Raw genomic sequence first — 20,950 nt, 5'->3', positions numbered from 1 at the left:
CAGCAGCGTGTTTCACGCAGATAGCCCTACACCTACAGGTGTCTGGGATCACAGGTGTGTGTGTTCCACTGCACTGGGCACTTCCACAGACTTTATTTACTTATTTCTTTTCTGCGGGTCTGGGGATGGAACCCAGGGGCATTTTACCTCTGAACTATAACCCCTAGCCCTATTTTTCATTCCTTATTTGGAAACAGGGTCTCACAGAGTGGCAAAGGGCCTCACTGAGTAGCTGAGGCTGGCTTCGACCCTGCGTAATCCTCCTGTCTCAGCCTCCCAAGCGCTGGGATTACAAGCGTGCGCCACCACGCCCAGCCTTCTTTTTTTATTTTTTTTTAACAGGATCTCACTGAATTTTGAAGGGCCTTGCTAAGTAGCTGGGGCTGTCCAGAACTGTGATCCTCCTGTCTCTGCCTCCTAGATGCTGGGATTATGCAAGGGAGGGAGAGGGAGAGGGAGGGAGGGAAGGAGGGAGGGAGGGAGGGAGGGAGGGAGAGAGAGAGAGAGAGAGAGAGAGAGAGAGAGAGAGAGAAAGAGAGAGAGAGGAGAGAGAGAGAGGGGCTTGAGCGTGCAAGCACCGTCTACTGGTGCCAGGAGGGAAAAAATTAGCAGGCTAACTGCTACTACCCAAACTCAAGATATGTTTCTTCCTGAGGATGGAACTCAGGGCCTCCACATGCTGGGCAAATGCTCTACTACTGAACTAATCCTCCGCTCTTTTTATTTTCTATTCATTCATTCATTCATTCATTCATTCATGTAGCAGTGCTAGAGGTTGAAGCCGGGGCGCTCTACCACTGAGTCACACCCCCAGCTCCTTGTGAGTCTTGCTAAATTGCCCAGGCTGGCCTCAAGCTTGCGGTCCTCCTGCCTCAGCCTCCTGAGTGGCTAGATGGACAGGGGCGTGGCGCCGTAGCCGGCTCAGAATGTGTTTCCAACTTGGTGAACTGAAAACCACTTCTCCAATATTACATGTATTTTCTGTAGTTGGGAACCGATTTTCTGTAGTTCGGAAGGGATTGGTCCTCCAAATAAAATGCAAACAAGAAACAAGAAAATGCTGGCCTTTCACTCTCCCTGACTAGGAACACTAGCTCGCTCTCTGCCTGTTAATAAGGGCATGGTGTGCGGGCTAAAGGAAACAGCTTTGTAATCTCTTCCCTCTCCTGTAGAACCATTAAGCGCTGATGCGCTTTACTAGATAAGGTCTATGGTCCTCATAACTCCATCTGTGAGTGTGTGCGTGCGTGCATGCGTGCGTGTGTGCGTGTGTGTGTGTGTGGTACTGGGGTTCCTGGAAACCCTTCTACCTCTGAACACTTCCAGACCTATTTTATACTTTATTTGGACAAAGGGTCTCAGTAAGTTTCTGAGAGCCTCACTAAGTAGCTGAGGCTGGCTTCGAACCTGTGCGATCCTCCTGTCTCAGCCTCCCAAGCGCAGGGATTACAAGCATGCGCCACCATGCCCAGCTGTAGCCCTATTTTTTATTCTTTTATTCTTTTATTTTTTTGGTGGTACTAGGGGTCGAAACCAGGGTCTTTTCTATCTCTGGTCTATACTCTCAGCCCTATTTTTATACTTTATTTGGAAACAGGGTCTCACTAAGTTGCTGAGAGCCTCACTAAGTAGCTGAGGCTGGCTTTGAACCTGCGCGATATTCTAGTCTCAGCCTGCCTGTCATTCTTATACCTGGGAGACTGAGACAGGTGGATCGAAGGTTCAAAACCAGCTTCAGCAACTTAGCAAGACCTTGTTTCCAAATAAAAAATAAAACAGGGTTGGAGTTGTAGCTCAGAGACAGAATGTTCCTAGATTCAATCCCTAGTACTATACATGTACCAAAAAAACACCCCAGTAATTTATGTATAAATTTTACTTTCAGAGGAGGTATGCACAATAGAAAAAAAAAAAATCAGCCAGGTACTGTGGTGTGTGCCTGTGATCCCAGTACTTGGGAGGCTGAGACAGGATTGCAGGTTTAAAAGCAGCTTCAGCAACTAAATGAGGCTCTGTTTCAATAAAAGGGCTGGGGGTGTAGCTCAGAGGTAGAATGCCCCTGGGTTCAATCCCCAGTAACACACACACACGCATGCACGTGCACATATGCATGCATACACAGAAAAAACCTGGGTACCTGAGATCCTCCTGTCTCAGCCTCCCAAGTACTGGGATTACAGGTGTGCACCACCACACCCTGCTCCCCAGGACCAACTTTGTGTGTGTGTGTGTGTGTGTGTGTGTGTGTGTGTGTGTGTGTGTGTGGTACTGGGGGTGGAACCCAGAGGCTTTACTACCTCCAGGCTATACTCCAAGACCTATTTTATATTTTATTTGGAAACAGGGTCTCACTAAGTTGCTGAGAGCCTCACTATGTAGCTGAGGCTGGCTTCGAACCTGTGCAATCCTCCTGTCTCAGCCTCCCAAGTGCTAGGATTACAGGTGTGTGCCACTAGGCCCAGCTCCCCAGGACCAACTTCAAACCCAGTGTTTTAAACTGAAGCAGGCACCATCTGCAAACCACCCAGGAAGGGTGCATTGAAGCAGCACCTGGGGAAAGGGGTGAAGGTCAAGTACCTTGTGGAGTTCTCATCCTGAATGAGCAGGGGAGGTTTGTCTGTCAGCTTCTGGGGGGCGAACTGAGGCGAGGGGGAGCGCGAGGATTCCATGGCGGGCGGCCGCAGGTGCTGGGACGTGGAAGGGAGCGCTGCTTCTGGCCCGGGACAGGACGTGTCCTCACTCACATGCTGACTATCACACTCGCGCGCAGAGACCTTAGCAGTGTCCTGGGGCTGTGCACCGCTCAACACAGACGGGCTTGGCGAGAGTGGCAGCTGTGTTACACCTGCATCCAGGGACGCGGGGGGCAGCGATGGGAAGGGCTTGCTAGGGACGGCCAGGTGCGTGTCTGCGGCTGTGCTGTCGGGGGCCCTCAGCTTCCTGGGCTCGCGCTTGGGTGGTGGCGGCCTCTGCGGGGCTGGCCTCTTGGGGAGCACAGGGGCCGTGCTCACTGGCTGCGAGTCCTGTCCCTGAGCTTGTAAGGGAGAAGGGGCGTCCTGGCCTTGCGTTCCCGCGTCTGCCTGCTCGTTCTCCTCTGAGTACCTATAATCACAAGGTAGAGTCCCCGCTCGGCCCCGGCCCTCTCGGGGTGGTGCTGGGGTTTCCTGAGTGTGGGGTGACTCAGACGATGTGGACGGGATCCATGGGTCCTGATTGGGTGGGTCCTGCGGTCTTACTGGATGGACTTCCGGGAACTGCACATCTGCTTGTCTGGAGGAAGGACGAAAAAAAATTAATGAAGGATTGCCATTGATGCCTTCTCTCTACAAGCACCGACACCCGTATCTTGAGAATCCCCTTAAACCATGCCAAGGACTTGCTGTGGGTTGGATTTGGAAGCCCCCCAAAAGCTCAAGTGGTAGAGAATGCACCCATGTTCAGAGATGCAGTGATGGAATCACGAGGTCAGAGCCCTCGTGTGGATTACCCCGCTGAGGGATTATAATTTGAGTGGATTTACAGCATGGGAACTGTAGGCAGGTGGGCCATGCCTGGAGGAAGTAGGTGAGCGGATCATGGCCTTGGGGACACCTCTGTCCCTGGGTCCCTTTGTTTCACTCTCTACTTCCTGGATGGCCGCATGATGCTTGGAGGTTGCTGACAATGGACTGACCTCCAAAACCTTGAGTCAAAATTGATATTTCCTCCTCTAAGTTGCTCTTGTCAGGTATTTTGCTTGAAGCAGCTGACAGATACAGGAGTTAAATCCATAGACATTTTCCCACACCTCATCCCCGCCTGTCCGCCCCACTGCAGGGTGACGACCCCTGATCTACGGTGGACGACGTGAGGCTATCTGTTGGCAGGTTATACAATGCAACATGAGTCATTAAAGACGCATGCACACGCAGGCCAGTAACACAGATGTAAACGTGGCCTGCATCTTCTAATTGAAAAAGTTACACAAACATTTTATAAAGCCATGTTTGTAGCCAGGCGTGGTGGTACACGTAGCGGTACACCTGTAGCCAGGTGGCACACGCCTGTAGTCCCGCTACTTGGAAGGCTGAGACGGGAGGATCGTAGCTGGGCAGCCAGCTTCAGCAACTTAGCCAGACCCTGCTTTAAAATGAAAAAATAAAAAGGGCTGGGGGCATACCTCAGAGGTTGAACACCCCTGGATTCTACCCCAGAACCAAAACGAAAAAAGAAAATCATGTTTGTGAATATTCTCATATACAGCTATATTCAAGATTATTTGAGTTGCAGTAAATGTGCTTATGGAAAACTACAATATACATAGAGGCAGATCTTTCTTTCTTTCTTTCTTTCTTTCTTTCTTTCTTTCTTTCTTTCTTTCTTTCTTTTTGTGTATGTGGTACTGGAAATGGAACCCAGGGGTTTTCTACCTCCAGGCTACACTCCCAGACCTATTTTATACTTTATTTAGAAACAGGATGTCACTAAGTTGCTGAGAGCCTCACTAAGTATCTGAGGCTGGCTTCGAACCTGCGCGATCTTCCTGTCTCAGCCTCTCAAGCGCGGGGAGTACAAGCGTGCGCCACCACACCTGGCGACCCCTGAATTATTATTATTTATTTATTTATTTATTTTGGTGGTACTGGGGTTCCTAGAAACCCTTCTACCTCTGGGCTACACTCCCAGACCTTTTTTATACTTTTTATTTGGAAACAGTGTCTCTTAAGCCAGCGTGGCTGGCTTCCAACCTGTGTGATCCTCCTGTCTCCGCCTCCCAAGCGCAGGGATGACAAGCGTGCGCCACCATGCCCGGCTCCCCCTAAATTATTAAACACGACCCAACAAGGGCAAAAAAGAGAGAGCCAGTAGATGAACATAAGTACCAGTAAGAGACATAGCCTATTCGCTAGCAAGCAGAAGAGTGGATTCCCCCACGCCAGCGCCGTCTCAAGGCCCATGAGACGCACCTGTCTCTGAACTGATGTCCCGGAGCAGTCCATGACACTTGACACTTGGTGGTCTGGGTGCTATGGATGGGTACATGGCATCTTGCTCCCTGTGGGTGGCAGGCTTGCTATGTATGTCCTGAGCTAAGGGAGGAGGAAGGTCCCTGCCAGGGCCCCACCAGGAGTAATGGACACTGCAAACAGTGTCAGGAACTGCTGTCTCCTACCTCCCCTGCACCAACTGTAGGCACAGAGGAAGCTGGACGCTACAGGCCAGGGCCAGAGCTGAAGGCCTGACATCTGGAGGACAGACGAGCTCTACCTTGATGAGCCCTGAAACAGGGCGTGTGTCTGTTCCGTGGAGGCTGGAGACACAGCTTAGGAAACATCGCAACCAACACCCACCTCAAGAGCACAAGAAACGATCAGCCCATCGCAAGGCAGCTCAGGTATCGACAGGGAGGCACCACGGACACATTCAAAGTTTTAGCAAATTAACTTCTACCTAACAATGAATGGCTCGAGTAGCAATCCCAGTTGAGCAGCTGTTTGGTTACAAAACACAGAATGACATTAGATCACTGTCAAACTGACCATGGTGTGTGTGTGTGTGTGTGTGTGTGTGTGTGTGTGTGTGTGTGTAAGAGACAGAGAGTGAGTGTCTAGGGACCGACCCCAGGAGTGTTCTACCTTTGAGTTACACCCCCAGCCCTATTTTCTTTTTTATTTTGGAACAGGGTCTTGCTACATTGCCCAGGCTGGCCTCAGACCTGCGATCCTCCCATCTCGGCCTCCCAAATGCTGGGATTACAGCGTGCATCACTATGCCTGGCTAACAACGCATTCTAAGTGATGACTCGGAGCAACAGATCCACTAAAAGCCAGACCTTGAGCTGGCTCCTGGCTTCTCTCCTGCTCAAAGGGCTCCAGGGCTCCTTTCAGCCTTACTAAAGAGGTACTCGGTCGGGGATTCGAGGGCTGTGTGCCCTAGGGCAGTAGTGTGTGCAGCAACATGGCTTCCACCCTAGAAACCTAGCACACACTCCCCACCTCACCCATGGCAGACTCTACCCCAAGCTTGCAAAGTCGACACTGTAAAATTACTTTTTTTTTTTTTTTGGCGGTACTGGGGATGGAACCCAGCAGCATTTGACCTCCGAGCAACACCCCCAGCCCTATATTTTAGTCTTTACTTTGAAACCGGGTCTCACTGAGTTGCAGAGGGCCTCACTAAGTAGCTGAGGCTGTCCGCGAACCGCGATCCTCCGGTCTCAGCCTCCCGAATGCTGGGATGACAAGCGCGCGCCACCACGCCCGGCTTACTGCGAGGGACTAGGAGAGTAGAAAAGACCCCAGCCCATGAAGATTCAGATGAACAATACAGGATAGTGTTAGGTGTGGAAGAGGAATTAGGACTTAGAGTATAAGGTGATGTTAGGTGAGATTAAAGGACAAGAAATAGGAAAATAGGATAGTAACGAGTGCGAAGAAAAGAATGACTTTGGAATAGAAAAATAAGTGTTTTGATAGTGTTTTTGAGTAAAAGTCGTAGGATAGTTTTTCTTGAGAAATGTGTGGGTGTAAGTGTCTTTTATGAATTTCTTGAACTTTAGCTCCTGTACTCTGCTTACGTGAAGATGCGGCCTAGGTTTAAAAAGAGATAAAAAGCCTGTAAAGGAATGAATTTTGAAAAGTTTAGAAGTATGCTTTGCTTTTGAAATATGCTTTTGGAATAGGAAGGCTGAAGAAAGTTGAAAGTATTTCACAAGTTCTCTGTTCCAGGAAGCTTTTAACCACGAACTGACCTCTTTGGGAATATGTGAGCAGAGGTTCCCCCCACAGCATGAAAGTTTAGCAAAGATAGCTCTATAAGTTACTTGAGATAGAATAATGTTAAGAGTGATGTGAGAAATGTAAAGATATTGAATGCGGCAACTAAAGTGACAAGCAGTTACTGACAAGTTCCTGTTTTTCATCCTGATCAGCTTAAATCATTGCTTCTGTAAAATGGGAGAATGTAGGAAGGAGTGTGTTATCTTAGCTAGGCTGCTGGGCACTGACAAGTTCCTGTTTTTCATCTCAATCTGCTTAAGTTTTTGCTATCTGCTAGACCATCTGCAGGCCAGAGGCGGCACTAGCAAGCCCAGCATAAGGGAGATAGGCTGGCCCTTGGCACAATGACATAGGAAGACAGCTCTGTAAAATCATTTGCTGTGCATTAAGTATGAGTATGCTTGCTTTTAAAATCATTGGCTGTACTTGTTTACAAGTTTATATGATTGGATATGCCTTTGGCGGGCTCTGACGTGTGCGACCACCCCCTCTTTGAATTCAGAGCTTTCAGTGAGCTCGGGGTTGACCCTCGACCGAACTCCCTCGCCTACTAAAGGGGCTGCGGCTGGGCCAGGGCCACTCTCTGGCAGCCTATAATCCCCTGTGAGGTGACTGGTGAGTGCTGTCTGGGTTTTGACCCCTGGCTGGCCGGGAAAGAGCTGCAGCACAATGAACCTCGCTGTCTCTTGCATCTCTAAGTGTCCTTCGTTATTTGGGGTGGTGGGCTTGTCTCGGACCCTTCATGACTAACTGGTTTTAACTGACCCAGATGATAAGAATCCAGGAATATTGAGTCACAGATACATATACCAAAAAAGGGAAAAAAAAGGACTGAAATTGGGAGGCCGAGAGAGGAGGATCCCAGGTTCAAGGACAGCTTCAGCCACTTAGCAAGACTGTCAGCCACATGGCAAAGACCTTGTTTCCAAATAAAAAGCATTTTAAAAAGGTCAGAGGTAAAATGCCATGTGTGTGTGTGTGTGTGTGTGTGTGTGTGTGTACATATATATATATGTTTGTTTTTTTTTAAGTAGCAACACAATTCCCCCCCCCTTTTTTTTCCTTTGCGATACTGGGTATGGAACCCAAGGCATTGTACCTCCAAGCTACATCCCAGCCCTATTTTTTTAGTCTTTTAAATTTTGAAACAGGGTCTCACTGAATTGCAAAGGGCCTTGCTAAGTAGCTGAGGCTTCTTGCTGACCTGTGATCCTCTGGTTTCAGCCTCCTGAATGCTGGGATTACAAGCATGCACCACCACACATGCCCGGCTAACACAATTGCTTTTTTACTCAGTCTTACAGTCACAGTTCTGGGGATCAGGGCAGGGGCTGTGGGGTGGAGATACTGGGGTATCCCGTCTACCACAGCAACTCTAAAGGATTGCTTTAGGAGCGACATTCAGAAGCAATCCCACACTTCCACACGGCCTCCTCAGGACATCTTGGAGCTGGCTGCTCTCACGTTTAAATTCAGGACACAAAAGCCAAGGAAACCCACTGAGAGATGCTGTTCTCCAATATCCATAGATCTCACTATCAAACATCGTGTAATCTCAGGCACACGCTTGGAATCTCAGTATTTTAGAGGTTGAGACAGGAGGATCGTGCAGGTTCAAAGCCAGCCTCAGCTACTGAGCGAGGCTCTCAGCAACTTAATGAGACCCTGCTTCCAAATAGAGTATAAAATGGGTCTGGGCGTATAGCCCAGAGTAGAAAGCCCCTGGGTTCCACCCCCAGTACCACAAATAAGAAGAAATTAAAAATAAAGAATAAAAAATAGGGCTGAGAGTGTAGAACAGAGGTAGAATGCCCCTGGGGTAAATTGCCAGTACCACAAAACAAACAAACAAACAAACAAACAAAAACCAAACAGACAGACAACAACAAAAACAGTGGTCACGCATAGCCTTTAGTAGACCTCCAAATACAAGCACTACGATCAACTGCCCAGAAGCCCTTGCACACTGTTTTTGAAGTCAGACATTTTTCAGCTACTAGTGGAAAATGTGCTTCCATTTACTGCAAGATATCCTGTAGAAATGAAAGAGAAGAAATAGCATTAATGTTCAGAGAGGAAGAAAGAGCCGCGCATGGTGGCGCATGCCTGTTTATACCAGTACTGGGGAGGCTGAGACAAGATCACAGGTTTCCAGCCAGCCTCAGCAACTTCCCAAGGTCCCTTAGCTACTTAGACCCTCTTTCCAAATAAAAAATAAAATAGGGCTGGGGAAGGGGGTGTAGTCAGAAGTAGAATGCCCCTGAGTTCAACCTTCGGTGCCACACACACACACACAAAAATGCAGGCAGGTGTGAAGCCCCTCTGTGCAGGTGGAGCTGTGTCTGGGCACAGACATCGGGAGGAGAGAGGCTCCATCATCCCGGTCCTCCGCGGACAATGCCGCCCCGCCCCCACCACACTGGCCGAGGGTCCCACGCGCTGCCCGTTGCGAAGGCCGCTTGGAGTTCTGTGCGCTTGAGCTGCCTTGACAACGGACATTGGGAACCACAGCTCCACTGGAAGATAGGGATCCCACCGTCATGGGCGTCTCCCTGAGCAGGCACCTGCGGGGTTACCTGGGCAGGCTTAGAGCCGCCCTGCCGCCCTTCGGCCGGCACCGCCAGCCTCTCTGGTGCAGGCCCAGGCCCGCCCGCCTTCCCCTGGACCCCAGGATCCGCGCCAGGCCCGCCCGCCTTCCCCTGGACCCGGGAGGAGCTCCCCGCAGCCGCCTGCCGCCGCTGCGGGGCAGGGCTGCCACCGGATCCTTGGTCGCCAGCGTCCTGAGAGCCATCAATCCCCGGCCTGCGAGGCACCGACCCCATCGCCTGCCCGCCTGGCTGCTCCTCAGGCCGGACCTCATCCAAGCTCGCCAGCATTACCTGATGCATAGGGCGCGGAAGGCCCGGAGCCCGCGATGGCCCAGAGACCTGGGCAAGGTGCAAGTCCACCCCCCTCGGCGCCCAGGGAGCCTCTCCAGGTGGCCCCGGCAGCAGCCCGTCCAGGACCCCTGCGCCAAGGAGGTGGTGCTCAAGGCCCTGGCTCAGAAAGGCCAAGGGAAGAGGAAGGCGGAGGGACCGCTCTGCTTTGAGGATCCCGAGCCCAAGAGGAGCAGGCAGAGCCCAGGGCCCAGGCCCTCTGCCTTCAAGCCGGTGGTCTACAGTAAGGAAATGGTCTGTACTGTAATGCCCCGGCCTGGACCGCTGCCCATACTGAGCCCAGAGGACCTCCCAAGACAGGACACCATCATTCCAGTCCAATGTCCTGCCTGCCACTGGATCTACAACATCGCAAAACACTATCCCACATACTTGGCTGCTGAGCTAGAAAAAGAAAAACCTTATCCCCCTCCCCAGGAACTGCAAGAGGAGGAGGAGGAAGAGGAGGAGGAGGAGGAGGAGGAGGAAGAGGAAGAGGAGGGCAGAGGAGGAGGAGGAGGAGGCGGTGGGAGGCAGAGAAGGAGGAGGAGGAGGAGGAGAAAAAGAGAAGGAGAAGTCAAAAGGCCCAGAAATCATATCTTACTGACTCCTACCTGCACTATCTCCCAGGAGCACCTGGCTGACACATCTGCCACCCCTAGACCACCTCTCCTGACCTGAGGAGCCCACACTGAAGAGACTGCTCATCTCAAGACCCTGAACGGCCCCACTAGCCCGCTCTGGCCTTCTCCCTGGACCAGGCTTACCAGGAAGGTGGGCCGGTGCACCCACACTGTATAGTTAGACGTTTACTGTTTATTGTAGATAACATTAGGTCCATGTATAAAGTTATGTTCATGTTTTGCATAATAATAAGCAGTTTATTTTCCTAGAGATCCTCATGTTCTTTCCTTCACAACACTATGGTTTCTCCATCTGGGAACTTTCATGGTTTGAGGCCAAATCACTCTTGGGAGTTGAGGGCTGTCCTGTGCACTAGAGTGGAAGCAGCATCCCTGGCCAGGCGTGGTGGCACCGGCCTAAAATCCCAGCAAACAGGAGACTGGGGCAGGAGGATAACAAGTCGGAAGATAGCCTTGGCCACTTAAGGAGCCCCTCAGCAATTTAGCAAGCCCCTGCATCCAAATAAAACATTAGGAAAAAAGGACTGAGGTGTAGCTTGGAGGTAGAATGCCTGGGGTCAATCCCTAATACCCAGACAAAACAAAATGTACCTTAGTGTGGTGTGAAATTTTATATTCACAGTTCTGGGGATCAGGACAGGGGCTGTGGGGTTGGGACCCTGGAGTATCCTGTCTACCACACCAAGTATTAAGGGATGGCTGTAATTCAGGAGCCACCCCACACCACCACCACCACCACCACCACCACCACCACCACCACCACCACCACCACTACCACTACCACTACCACTACTACTTCTTCTTCTTCTTCTTCTTCTTCTTCTTCTTCTTCTTCTTCTTCTTCTTCTTCTTCTTCTCCTTCTCCTCCTCCTCCTCCTCCTCCTCCTCCTCCTCCTCTTCCTCTTCCTCCTCCTCCTGCTCCTCCTTCTTTTTTTTGCAGTACTGGGGATGGAAACCAGGGGCATTCTACCTCTGAAAGACCTATTTTTATTCTTTATATTGAAACAGGGTCTCACTGCATTGCAAAAGGCCTCACTAAGCAGCTGAGGCTGGCCACGAACTGCGATCCTCCTGTCTCAGCCTCCCAAATGCTGGGATTACAAGTGTGCGCCACCACGCCGGCCTGCCACCTCTACTTCCTTTTCCTCGGCATCTGCATGGAGATATTTCCCACGCAAGAAATTGGCTAAGCTTAAAGAAAGCAGAGCCCCGAAGGGAAGTGTTGTCTCCGGCCAAAGTACTCCCCGACTCTTAGATATTCTTTCATAACTACTATTCTTTTGGTAATGATCCTTTTAACTTTCCACACGAATTGCTCCGGTGATGTAAGATCAGGACTGTGAGAGAAACTGAGTCCGTGGAAAATAAATTTTCCAGTAATTTGTCTAAGCCTCTAAATGCCCTCGGCTTTGCTCAAATGGTAATAAAATCTAGTCAGAATTCAGATGCTGTGGAAGCATTCCAGTCACAGCAATTATAAACGCAGATTTCCCCTCTATCTCTGACCTTCATTCTAATCATTAACCTATAGTAAAAGCCTTAAGAGTCAGCTGAAGTCATTAGCCCTAAAAACTTGCAAGGGAGGCAACCGGTGCCTCTACCCCTCTCCTTGTGATCCAGCCTAGATACAGAGAAGATAAACTTTGTGTGTGACATCAAAGCAGCCTAGTTGATGAGCAGCTAATACTGCCCAATACAATAGAGCCAAAGGCTAGGAAGATTCTTGACCTTTACACCCAGTATGTGTGCTGCCCGAGACAGGGAGGTGCCACGTGGTTAAGAAATGAATATGTCAGAACAAAGGACAGATATAATAAATGTGTAAGTGTGAAAGAAAGGAACTATGGTGAGAATAAGAAAGCATTTTGTATGAAGAAGAGCTTATCCTAAGATTGTCCCAAATGGGAAAGAGAGAATCAGGGTAATCAGAAAAGAAAAGGAGGCCAGGCGTGGTGGCGCACGCTTGTAATCCCCGTGCTTGGGAGGCGGAGACAGGAGGATCGCGCAGGTTCGAAGCCAGCCGCGCTGGCGTAAGAGACCCTGTTTCAGAAATATAAAATAGGTCTGGGAGTGTAGCCCGGAGGTAGAAGGGCTTCCAGGAACCCCAGTACCACCAAAAAAAAAAAAAAAAAAGAAAGAAAAGAAAAGAAAAGGAAGTTGCAGAGGGTTTGTGATAGGAAAATGGATTATTAAAAGAGGAATAAGCTTCTAAGCCTGTCATTTGAGGAAAAGTGCTCAGCAGCTAGAGAAGTACATCTGACAACTAAATCTAAAAACTTCATGTTATTTTTGGTGTTTATCTGCTAAACTGTGTTGTGAGCTTGTTTAAGCTTTCAGACTTTAGATGGCAATGCAGATGAAACCTGGGAGACCTCCATCGCATACCCTTGGATCGCCATATCTCCCCATGCCTGCCATATGGACTAAGCCCTAGGAACGGAAAGTTCCAAAAAGAGTTAAAGGAGATTCCATGAGAGGCAGAATTCTCCAAGCCCTGGGCGTGCCTGTGCCTTCTGGAATTTGCCCTTTCGAACCGCCTGTCTGCAAGAGCAGGGGGCTCAAGGACAGGGGGCTGGATTTGGTCACAGGATCTGGAGCTAATCTCTTTAATGCCGATGCGGACTAGTGTCTTTTTACTTTGTTTACATGTCCTTCACTATTGTTTTGTGGTGATTACACTTATTTTTTTTTTTTTTACTATTAATCTCACTGGTGAAGGATATAAATTTTCTGGGTTCTTGTAATACAGTGTCAATTGCACTAGAGGCATTTGTCCATGTCAGATTCTTTCCCGGAGAGGAATCTCCACTTTTAGTGCCGTGAATAGGAACTTAAAGGAGTTTATTTCATAAAAAGGGAAAAAATTGCTGCAGATAAGTGGCTGCAGAACTGCACCCGAAGCCTTTGCCCACCTTTCTGAGAAAACTCGGTTCCGAACGGACTCAGTGGCCATATTCAGTGCTGGATTTATTATTCCCGATTGAGCCAGTCTGTCGCAGATGGCCCCCTAGCGTGAATTTTTCTGACCGAATCCTGAAAGGTAAGCTATCTCTTTTATTTCTTTAATTTTCAGGCAAAGGATAGGCCCTCGCCAGAGTGCTGCAGGCTCATTGGTAAAGGCTCACCAACTGTAGAAGGTGAGACAATTATGTAATAGTCACGAAGCATAAATGCTTCACCAGCAGTCATTCAGGAAATGATGTATGCTGTAGCCACGAAAGAACAAACATTTAATTCATATATAAAAGAGGTACATTTCCCATGAGATCAATTAGGACACATGAGTAAAGATTGCAAAGATAATCATAAGAAAGCTAATAACAGATGTGCTAAGAAAGCACCAGGAAGCAGTATGGGAAATCAAGTGAGTAAGAATCCCTTTACAAAATTAGTACATCATCTTTTAAAGCAATATAAGATAAAGACATCACCAGAAGAATTGCAAAATTGCTATAAATTAGCAATAGAATACATTCCTTGTCTTCCTACGAAGGAACTCTAAAGAAAGAAATATGGAACATACATATATATTATGAAAGCCTGTTGGCAAGAGGAGAAACACCTCCCCCTAATGGTGGGTCATTTAGTCTTTAATTAGAATTATCATTCAACAAACTGATGGCATGGTTTTTGATACAGGAAAGTGAAACTGAAAAATTGCTTCATGTATATAAATTGTCAGAGAAAAATCTAGATCATGCTAAAAATCAGAAAGCCCAGGAAAAGAAATTGGAATGGGTGCCATGGTGCCAGCACTCACTTCCATTTTGGCCCCTGTGGTGGGGGAAAAAAATGCATATACACCATACAACCTTTTGAACAAAGAGTGGATCCAGTTCTGCCAAAACTTAGGTCTTTTAAATTTTGGGACTAGCTTTCACCTTTCCTGTTGCTTTTAATCCTGATCTGCTGCAGCAAACTAATTGGAGAGGGTCTAACTTTGATACTATCTCTTCTTTCAAAAAAGACATGCATGCTTTATGGGGGCTTATTTCTAATTACTGCATTGAATTCTTACACTCTTGAGCAGAGAACTGGATCCTTTGTGATTTCTGTACAGTAACAGGTCCTTACAGGACAACAATATTTGCAATGGCAGATGTGACTCAGTGAGAAGGCAAAATAAATTATTTTACTGAAATTGCAGCTTAATTAGACATAAAGACTCAGGTCAAAAATGTACAACCGTGGCAGCCGTATTGGATTCGAGAAGCTGCTGTTATAAATTGGCAAAAGAACTGAAATAGAAACGGGAACGCCGTCTACAAAAATTTTACAGGGACCCACCAAAGAATATAGTTCTTTTAATTAGAAACTGCAGGATTTTATTAAAAATAAAAATAAATAAAAAGAGCAAAAAAAAAAAAACTAAAAAAGAATGCAAAATTGTCAGAAATGTTAATTAGGCAACTAGTTTTCAATAACTTTAATAAATATTGTCAAGCGGCTATTTGGCTCATTAAGAAAAGCAGAAATTTAAATTATGTGAAAGCATGTAAGAACGTAGAAACAGTAAAACATAATGCCCAGATAGATGCAATTGAAATAAAAAAGGATGCAAAACTATTCACATGAATAAACAAAAGTGTTCTAATTATGGGAAGCTAAGATATATAAAATAAAGAAAGTAAAATAAAAGAAGTGCAAGTAAAAGAAGATGAACTGAAGGGAGGAAAACAGCCACTCCCTAGAATAAGCCCTAGTTATAAAGAGGGGAGATATTTGAGTAAATTAATGAATAAAAATAAATGTGATCTAAATTTGGTAAGGACAAAAGCAAATTACAAAAAATCAGAAAAATTAATAGGTGGTGTTCTTTCAGCCCCAAACAAATGAGAGACATTTTCTGAATAATAGCTTAAAATTAAAAAAAAAATCTTTAAAAAAATATAGCCATCAAAAACAAGACCACTCCTGCAACTTTGTCACAAATACCGACACTTACTGTGTCCAGGCAAGGGAGTGCTGCTATAGATTTACCAGCTCCTCATTCTCAATTATTAGTTATTAATAATCTTCATAAAATAAATCTTGAAAATGTGGCACTAATTCCAAAAAATACTGTAGGGTTAAACTCTGGTTGTAGCAGCAACAAAAGTAATTTCTGTCATGATACATGTTTCCAATAATATAGAGATAAAGAAAAATATAGCTTAATTGCTAATTCCTCCCCATATCTGACCGAATACCAAAAATAACAAAAACCCATAAAAATAGTAAAATATAAGAACAAATTAATGTCTTATAGACCCTGGAGAAAAGAATTTAAAGCAAAGTACAGAAATTTAAAGCATTTTTTTCTTTAATTTTGTAATTCTTTACTGTGAAATAGCCCAAAATATCAGTTTTGTTCTAAGTAATAAAATTAATAACATAATTTGGATTATAAAATTCTTGCTTTAATAAAAATTCCTTAAACAGTAAATAAATAAATAAAAATAATAAATAAATAATAGAAAATGTTAATTGATCTTAGAAATGTTAATAAGACTCTTAGACTCATGGAGGCATTATACTCCAAGATTGGAAAATTACTATAATTGATTTAAAAAATTGTATCTCTTCAAAGTTGGTCAAAGATTTGTTTTTCTTCTTCCCTCTCTTGAATAATGTTTAGCCTATAAAATAATTTTAGTGAAAAGTTCTGCCACAAGGAATGAAAAATTCTCCGGCCTTGTGCCAAAAATTTGTAGATAAGGCAACTGTAGGAATTAGAAGAAAATTTTCAAATGCTTATATAATTCATTATATGGATGATATTTTGTTAGCTCATTCTAAAAAAGAAATGGTAGAAAAAATTCTTACACATTTGCTTCAACAATTGACTAAATATGGCCTACAGATAGCACCTGATAAAGTACAACAAAATAGGCCTATAAATTACTTAGGAAAAGTAATATATGATGAGTATATAATGTCTCAAAAATGCATATTAAATTGGATAAAATAAAAATATTAAATGATTTGCAGAAACTGTTAGGGAATATAAATTGGGTTAGACCTTACTTGAAAATTACCACAGGTGATTTGCATGTTCCTTATGAAGCTCTTAATGGAGACCCAAATCCTAAATCAAAAAGGAAATTAACTCCAGAAATGTTGCGGGCATTGGCCTTGGTAAAAGAGAGGTTGCAGGAAGCCAAGGTCAAGCAAATAAGCTATGAGAAGCAATGGGATACACAAGTAAGAATGGTGGCTTCTTATGTTTTGTTGTGTAGTCAGTTAATTATTAAGGCCAGAAATAGATCAAGAGAAATATTTGGAAGAGAAATGCACAATATTGTAATTCCATATACTAAATAACAGCCAGACCACCCACCCATAATTCATCATAGTTCAGAGTTTTCCGCTCAGCAACCAGAAATTTATGCTGTCATGTTAGCTTTAACCCATTGGGAGCAAAAGATTAATTTGTAACAATTATAAAAAATCATTCAAAAAATAAAATAAAAATAAAAATAAAATTTTTATATCGCATATTGCTGGACATTCTAATTTACCTGGGCCATTAGCACATGGAAACGCTATGGCTGATTTGCTTACAAGAGAAATTTCAATAAGTAATGTTATAGAGCAGGCACAAAGAAGCCATGCATTGCATCATCAGAATGCTTTAGCTCTAAAAAGAATGTTTCGTATTACTAGAAAACAGGCTAGACAAATTGTTAAAGTCTGTGAACAATGTCCACTTACTCATAAGATACAGAAGATGGGAGTCAACCCAAGGGGCTTAAAGCCTCTGATGGTTTGGCAGATGGATGTAACTCATGTACCAGAATTTGAAACATTGGCATATGTTCATGTAACTGTGAATACCAATACAAACAACACGGGACACACACCCACTTTGAAATTTGGGGCATTTACTGCCCACATGTGTCCTTAGAGAGTTTTGGGCCATTTTCTATCTGCTAAAAGATTATTTATGTTTGATTTAAATGGGAACTTCAAATACAGAGATATAGTCTTACAAGGTATAGAGGCTTTAAACTAAAATTCTTTTGTATGATTGAAATTTAATATTAGACTAATACAGCTTAATTTCCATCTTTAGCCTAAACTGTTATAACAAGTTATTTGATAGTTTTTCTAAGTGCAGATGTTTGTGTTTTAACACTTGGTGTTAACTAGACTAAGTCAGTTTTGTCTGACCAAGGTCAATGTTTAAAGCAAAATTATAACTCTAGCCTGATGGCTCGGAGACAAAGATTTTATTGTTTGGCCTACAAATAAAGGCTTATTTTTGACATGGCTTAGTCCTGGAAGCTCAATCTCCAGCAGCTTTTTGTTCTTAAAAGAAAACTTTGTTAAATGTTAAATGAGTAAAAAACAAAACTAAGAAAAACACCTTAGTTCATGTGGTTTAAACTGCTAAAGGTTTAAGTTTATTTGAAATTTCAAAATTGTCACTGAAAGATTAACAGTCTTTGGTTTATCATATTGTCTTCCTGGCAATAGATGTTTAAATTATAATGTCATTCTAAAGGTTTATTTTGTTAAAATGATGGTCCAACCCACCGAAAGAGTGTGTGATTCTGTCCTCACTAACAAGCGCTTGGACCTCACATGAAGGGTACCAACGCTGTTCCACGGTGGACTCTCTGGATGAGACTCCTCTTTCTGCTCCCCCAAACGTCCACGTAGTCTTAATAAAAAAAAGTTTTAATGAGTAAAAATAGACTTTTAAAAAAGGAAATATTAAAAAGTGTATACTACAACTGAGGAAGCTGTTCCCAGATTAGTACATACCCATGCTCAAAAACATATATTAAAGCTGGACATGGTGGCATTGTCATTCCAGTACTGGACTGTCATTCCAGTACTTGGGAGGTGGAGAGAGGATCGCAGATTGGAGGACAGCCTCAGCAACATAATAAGACTCTCAGCAGCATAGCGAGACCACATTTCAACATGAAGAAATAAAATGGGCCGGAGGTGCCCGGCGCGGTGGCGCACGCTTATAATCCCAGCATTCGGGAAGGGCAGACAGGACGATCACAGTTCGCGGACAGCCTCAGCTACTTAGTGAGGCCCCCTGCAACTCAGTGAGACCCTGTTTCAAAAAAAAAATGGTTTTTTTTTGTTTTTTTGTTTTTTTTTTTGGTGGTACTGGGGTTCCTGGAAGCCCTTCTACCTCCGGGCTACACTCCCAGACCTATTTTTATATTTTTATTTGGAAACAGGGTCTCTTAAGCCAGTGCGGCTGGCTTCGAACCCGCGCGATCCTCCTGTCTCCGCCTCCCAAGCGCGGGGATGACGAGCGTGCGCCACCATGCCCGGCTGTTTCAAAAATAAAAAAAAAAAAGACTAAAAAATAGGGCTGGGGATGTAGCTCGGAGGTAGAATCTAGCCTCTGGGTTCCATCTTCAGTACAAAAATAATACTAATAATCTAGTTACCTGGTTAGAAAAGCAGGTATTCCTAAATTAATAGAAAATCATTCGCTTCAAGTGTCTTAATTCTGTCACTATGACATGTGACCCCAGATTCTGAAAATCTCACATCCCAGACTACTGTTTGGTTATTATTCAGCTCATCCCTCTTTGGAAGTGATTATTTACCCAATATAATTCAATTATTTATTGTACATGAGGGTTTGGATATTTAATTACTTATCTGGCTGGGTGAGGTGGCATGTGCTTGTATTCTCAATACTTGGGAGGCTGAGACAGAAGGATTGCGGGTTCAAGGACAGCCTCAGCAACTTAGCAAAGAGACCCTCGGCCGCTGAGCAAGACCCAGTTTCCAAAAAAAAAAAAAAAAAAATAGGGCCGGGGGTATGGCTCAGAGGTACAATGCCCCCCGGTTTAACCTCCAGTGCCACAAAAAAGAAGGGAAGATATCTATATATGTACACATATACATATATACACATAAGACACACATACCTAAGTGTTATGTGGTATATATATGTTAAATACAGGTATGTGTGTCAAGGTTAAATATATTTCAAGAATTTCTAGTTATTCTCCATCTAATAGCCTCCAACTACATTCCAGGCCCAGTGGCCAGATTTCCTGGCAAAATAATTAAAATAACAAATTTCACGCAAGCCTTATCCAGGAGAAGCCTGTGGGGCCCTTATGAGTCTTTACCACACACACCAAGTGGCTTTAACTCCCTCCGACCAAGCCCTGCTGGCAGAAAGCGGAGTCTGCTGGCCACAGCTCGCTTCACTTGTTCTTGGGTAGCAACGGTATTATGCATGTGTGTGTCATGTATGTACTTATATGTTTTCCATATATGTTAATGATAACGGTGATGAGCAAAATAATAGGATTACAAAGCAGTCCATGGGGCTGGAAATATAATTAATTGTGTGGTGTGTGTGTGTGTGTGTGTGTGTGTGTGTGGTACTGGGGATGGAACCTGGGGAACCCAACTTTGTTTTTATATTTTTATTCTGAAAGAGGGTCTTGCTAAATTATTGCCCACTGGTCTCGAACCTGTGATCCTCCCATCTCAGTCTCCCAAGTACTGGGATTACAGTATAGTTACAGAACAGTTACTGTGCCCAGCTTGACTATCATTTTAATTATGTAATTGAATCTACATGGTTGGATTATATAATCTTAATTATACAATTACATAATGAGTACATTTGAATTATATAATTCAGATTCTTGGCTTCTCTTCCTAAGAATAAAAACTATCATGAAAAGAACTTGAGAAATATTTTAATTCAGTCAGAAATACTTTAATCCAGGTGGCATATGCCTGTCATCCCAGTACTCAGGAGGCTGAGACAGGAGGATCCCAGGTTCAAGGACAGCCTCCGCAACCTGGCAAGACCCTATTTCAATATAAAGATTAAAAAGAGGCTGAGACAGGAAGATTGTGGTTTGCAGACAGCCTCAACTACTTAGTGAGGTCCTTTGTAGCTCAGTGAGGCCCTGTTTCAAAATAAAGACTAAAAAATAGGACTGGGGGTGTAGCTCAGAGGTAGAATGCCCCTGCCTGGGTTCCATCCCCAGTACTGAAAAAAAAAAAAAATTGAAAGGGCTGGGAGTGTAACTCAGAGATAGAATGTCCTGGGTTCAATCCCCTGTACAAAAAGAAAAGAAAAGAAAAGAAAAGAAAAGAAAAGAAAAGAAAAGAAAAGAAAAGAAAGGAACACTTTAATCCAAGTTCCTTATATGTCATGATGAAGAAAGTGAGGGTGAGAAAGGTCAGGCAGTTCGCACACGCCGCCGAGGGCTCGGGCCCCGCTGGCGGGTCTCTGTACCTCACCTGCCTGGAAGCCCAAACTGATATCCCTCCTCACTGCACTGGAGAAGGGATGTGAACATTCATAAAATGATAACCCTGGGCATCTTGTACCAGTTCTATATTTAAGCCAAGGTTGCCTGTGAGACGTCTTCTCACGAGCTGGCAGGAGCCCACCCCATTGAAAATGAGCCACACCACCTGTAAAACCCCCATCAGCCGGCGGGGAGCATCCAGCCACTCCAGCCCCGAGTGGCTTCGCGGGAAATGAACGCAGAACGCCCCTTGTGAAACCCAAGATGCGCACGTGAAAAGGTACCGTGAACTCTTAAGAAATTTTCAAAGGGGCTCTGCCAAAGATGCTCTCAGATGGTGGATCATAAAATCACTCTCGATCTCTTCCGACATCCAGGAATGTCTACAGGCC

General features: G+C 45.0%; 1 protein-coding gene across 1 annotated transcript in view; it reads right to left on the bottom strand.

Moving 5' to 3' along the window:
- SHROOM2 (shroom family member 2) overlaps positions 1–20,950 on the bottom strand; it is a gene marked incomplete at both ends in the record, with an annotated part of 127,992 nt that overhangs the window by 16,960 nt on the left and 90,082 nt on the right. The window contains one exon of the mRNA XM_080719546.1: positions 2,578–3,270. Within this exon, the coding sequence (XP_080575672.1) occupies positions 2,578–3,270 (693 nt within the window). The remainder of the gene's footprint in view (positions 1–2,577; positions 3,271–20,950) is intronic.

The sequence above is a fragment of the Muscardinus avellanarius genome (assembly GCF_963383645.1).
Source record: "Muscardinus avellanarius genome assembly, chromosome: X".
Taxonomy (NCBI): domain Eukaryota; kingdom Metazoa; phylum Chordata; class Mammalia; order Rodentia; family Gliridae; genus Muscardinus; species Muscardinus avellanarius.
This window is presented reverse-complemented; position numbering and strand designations above follow the sequence as displayed.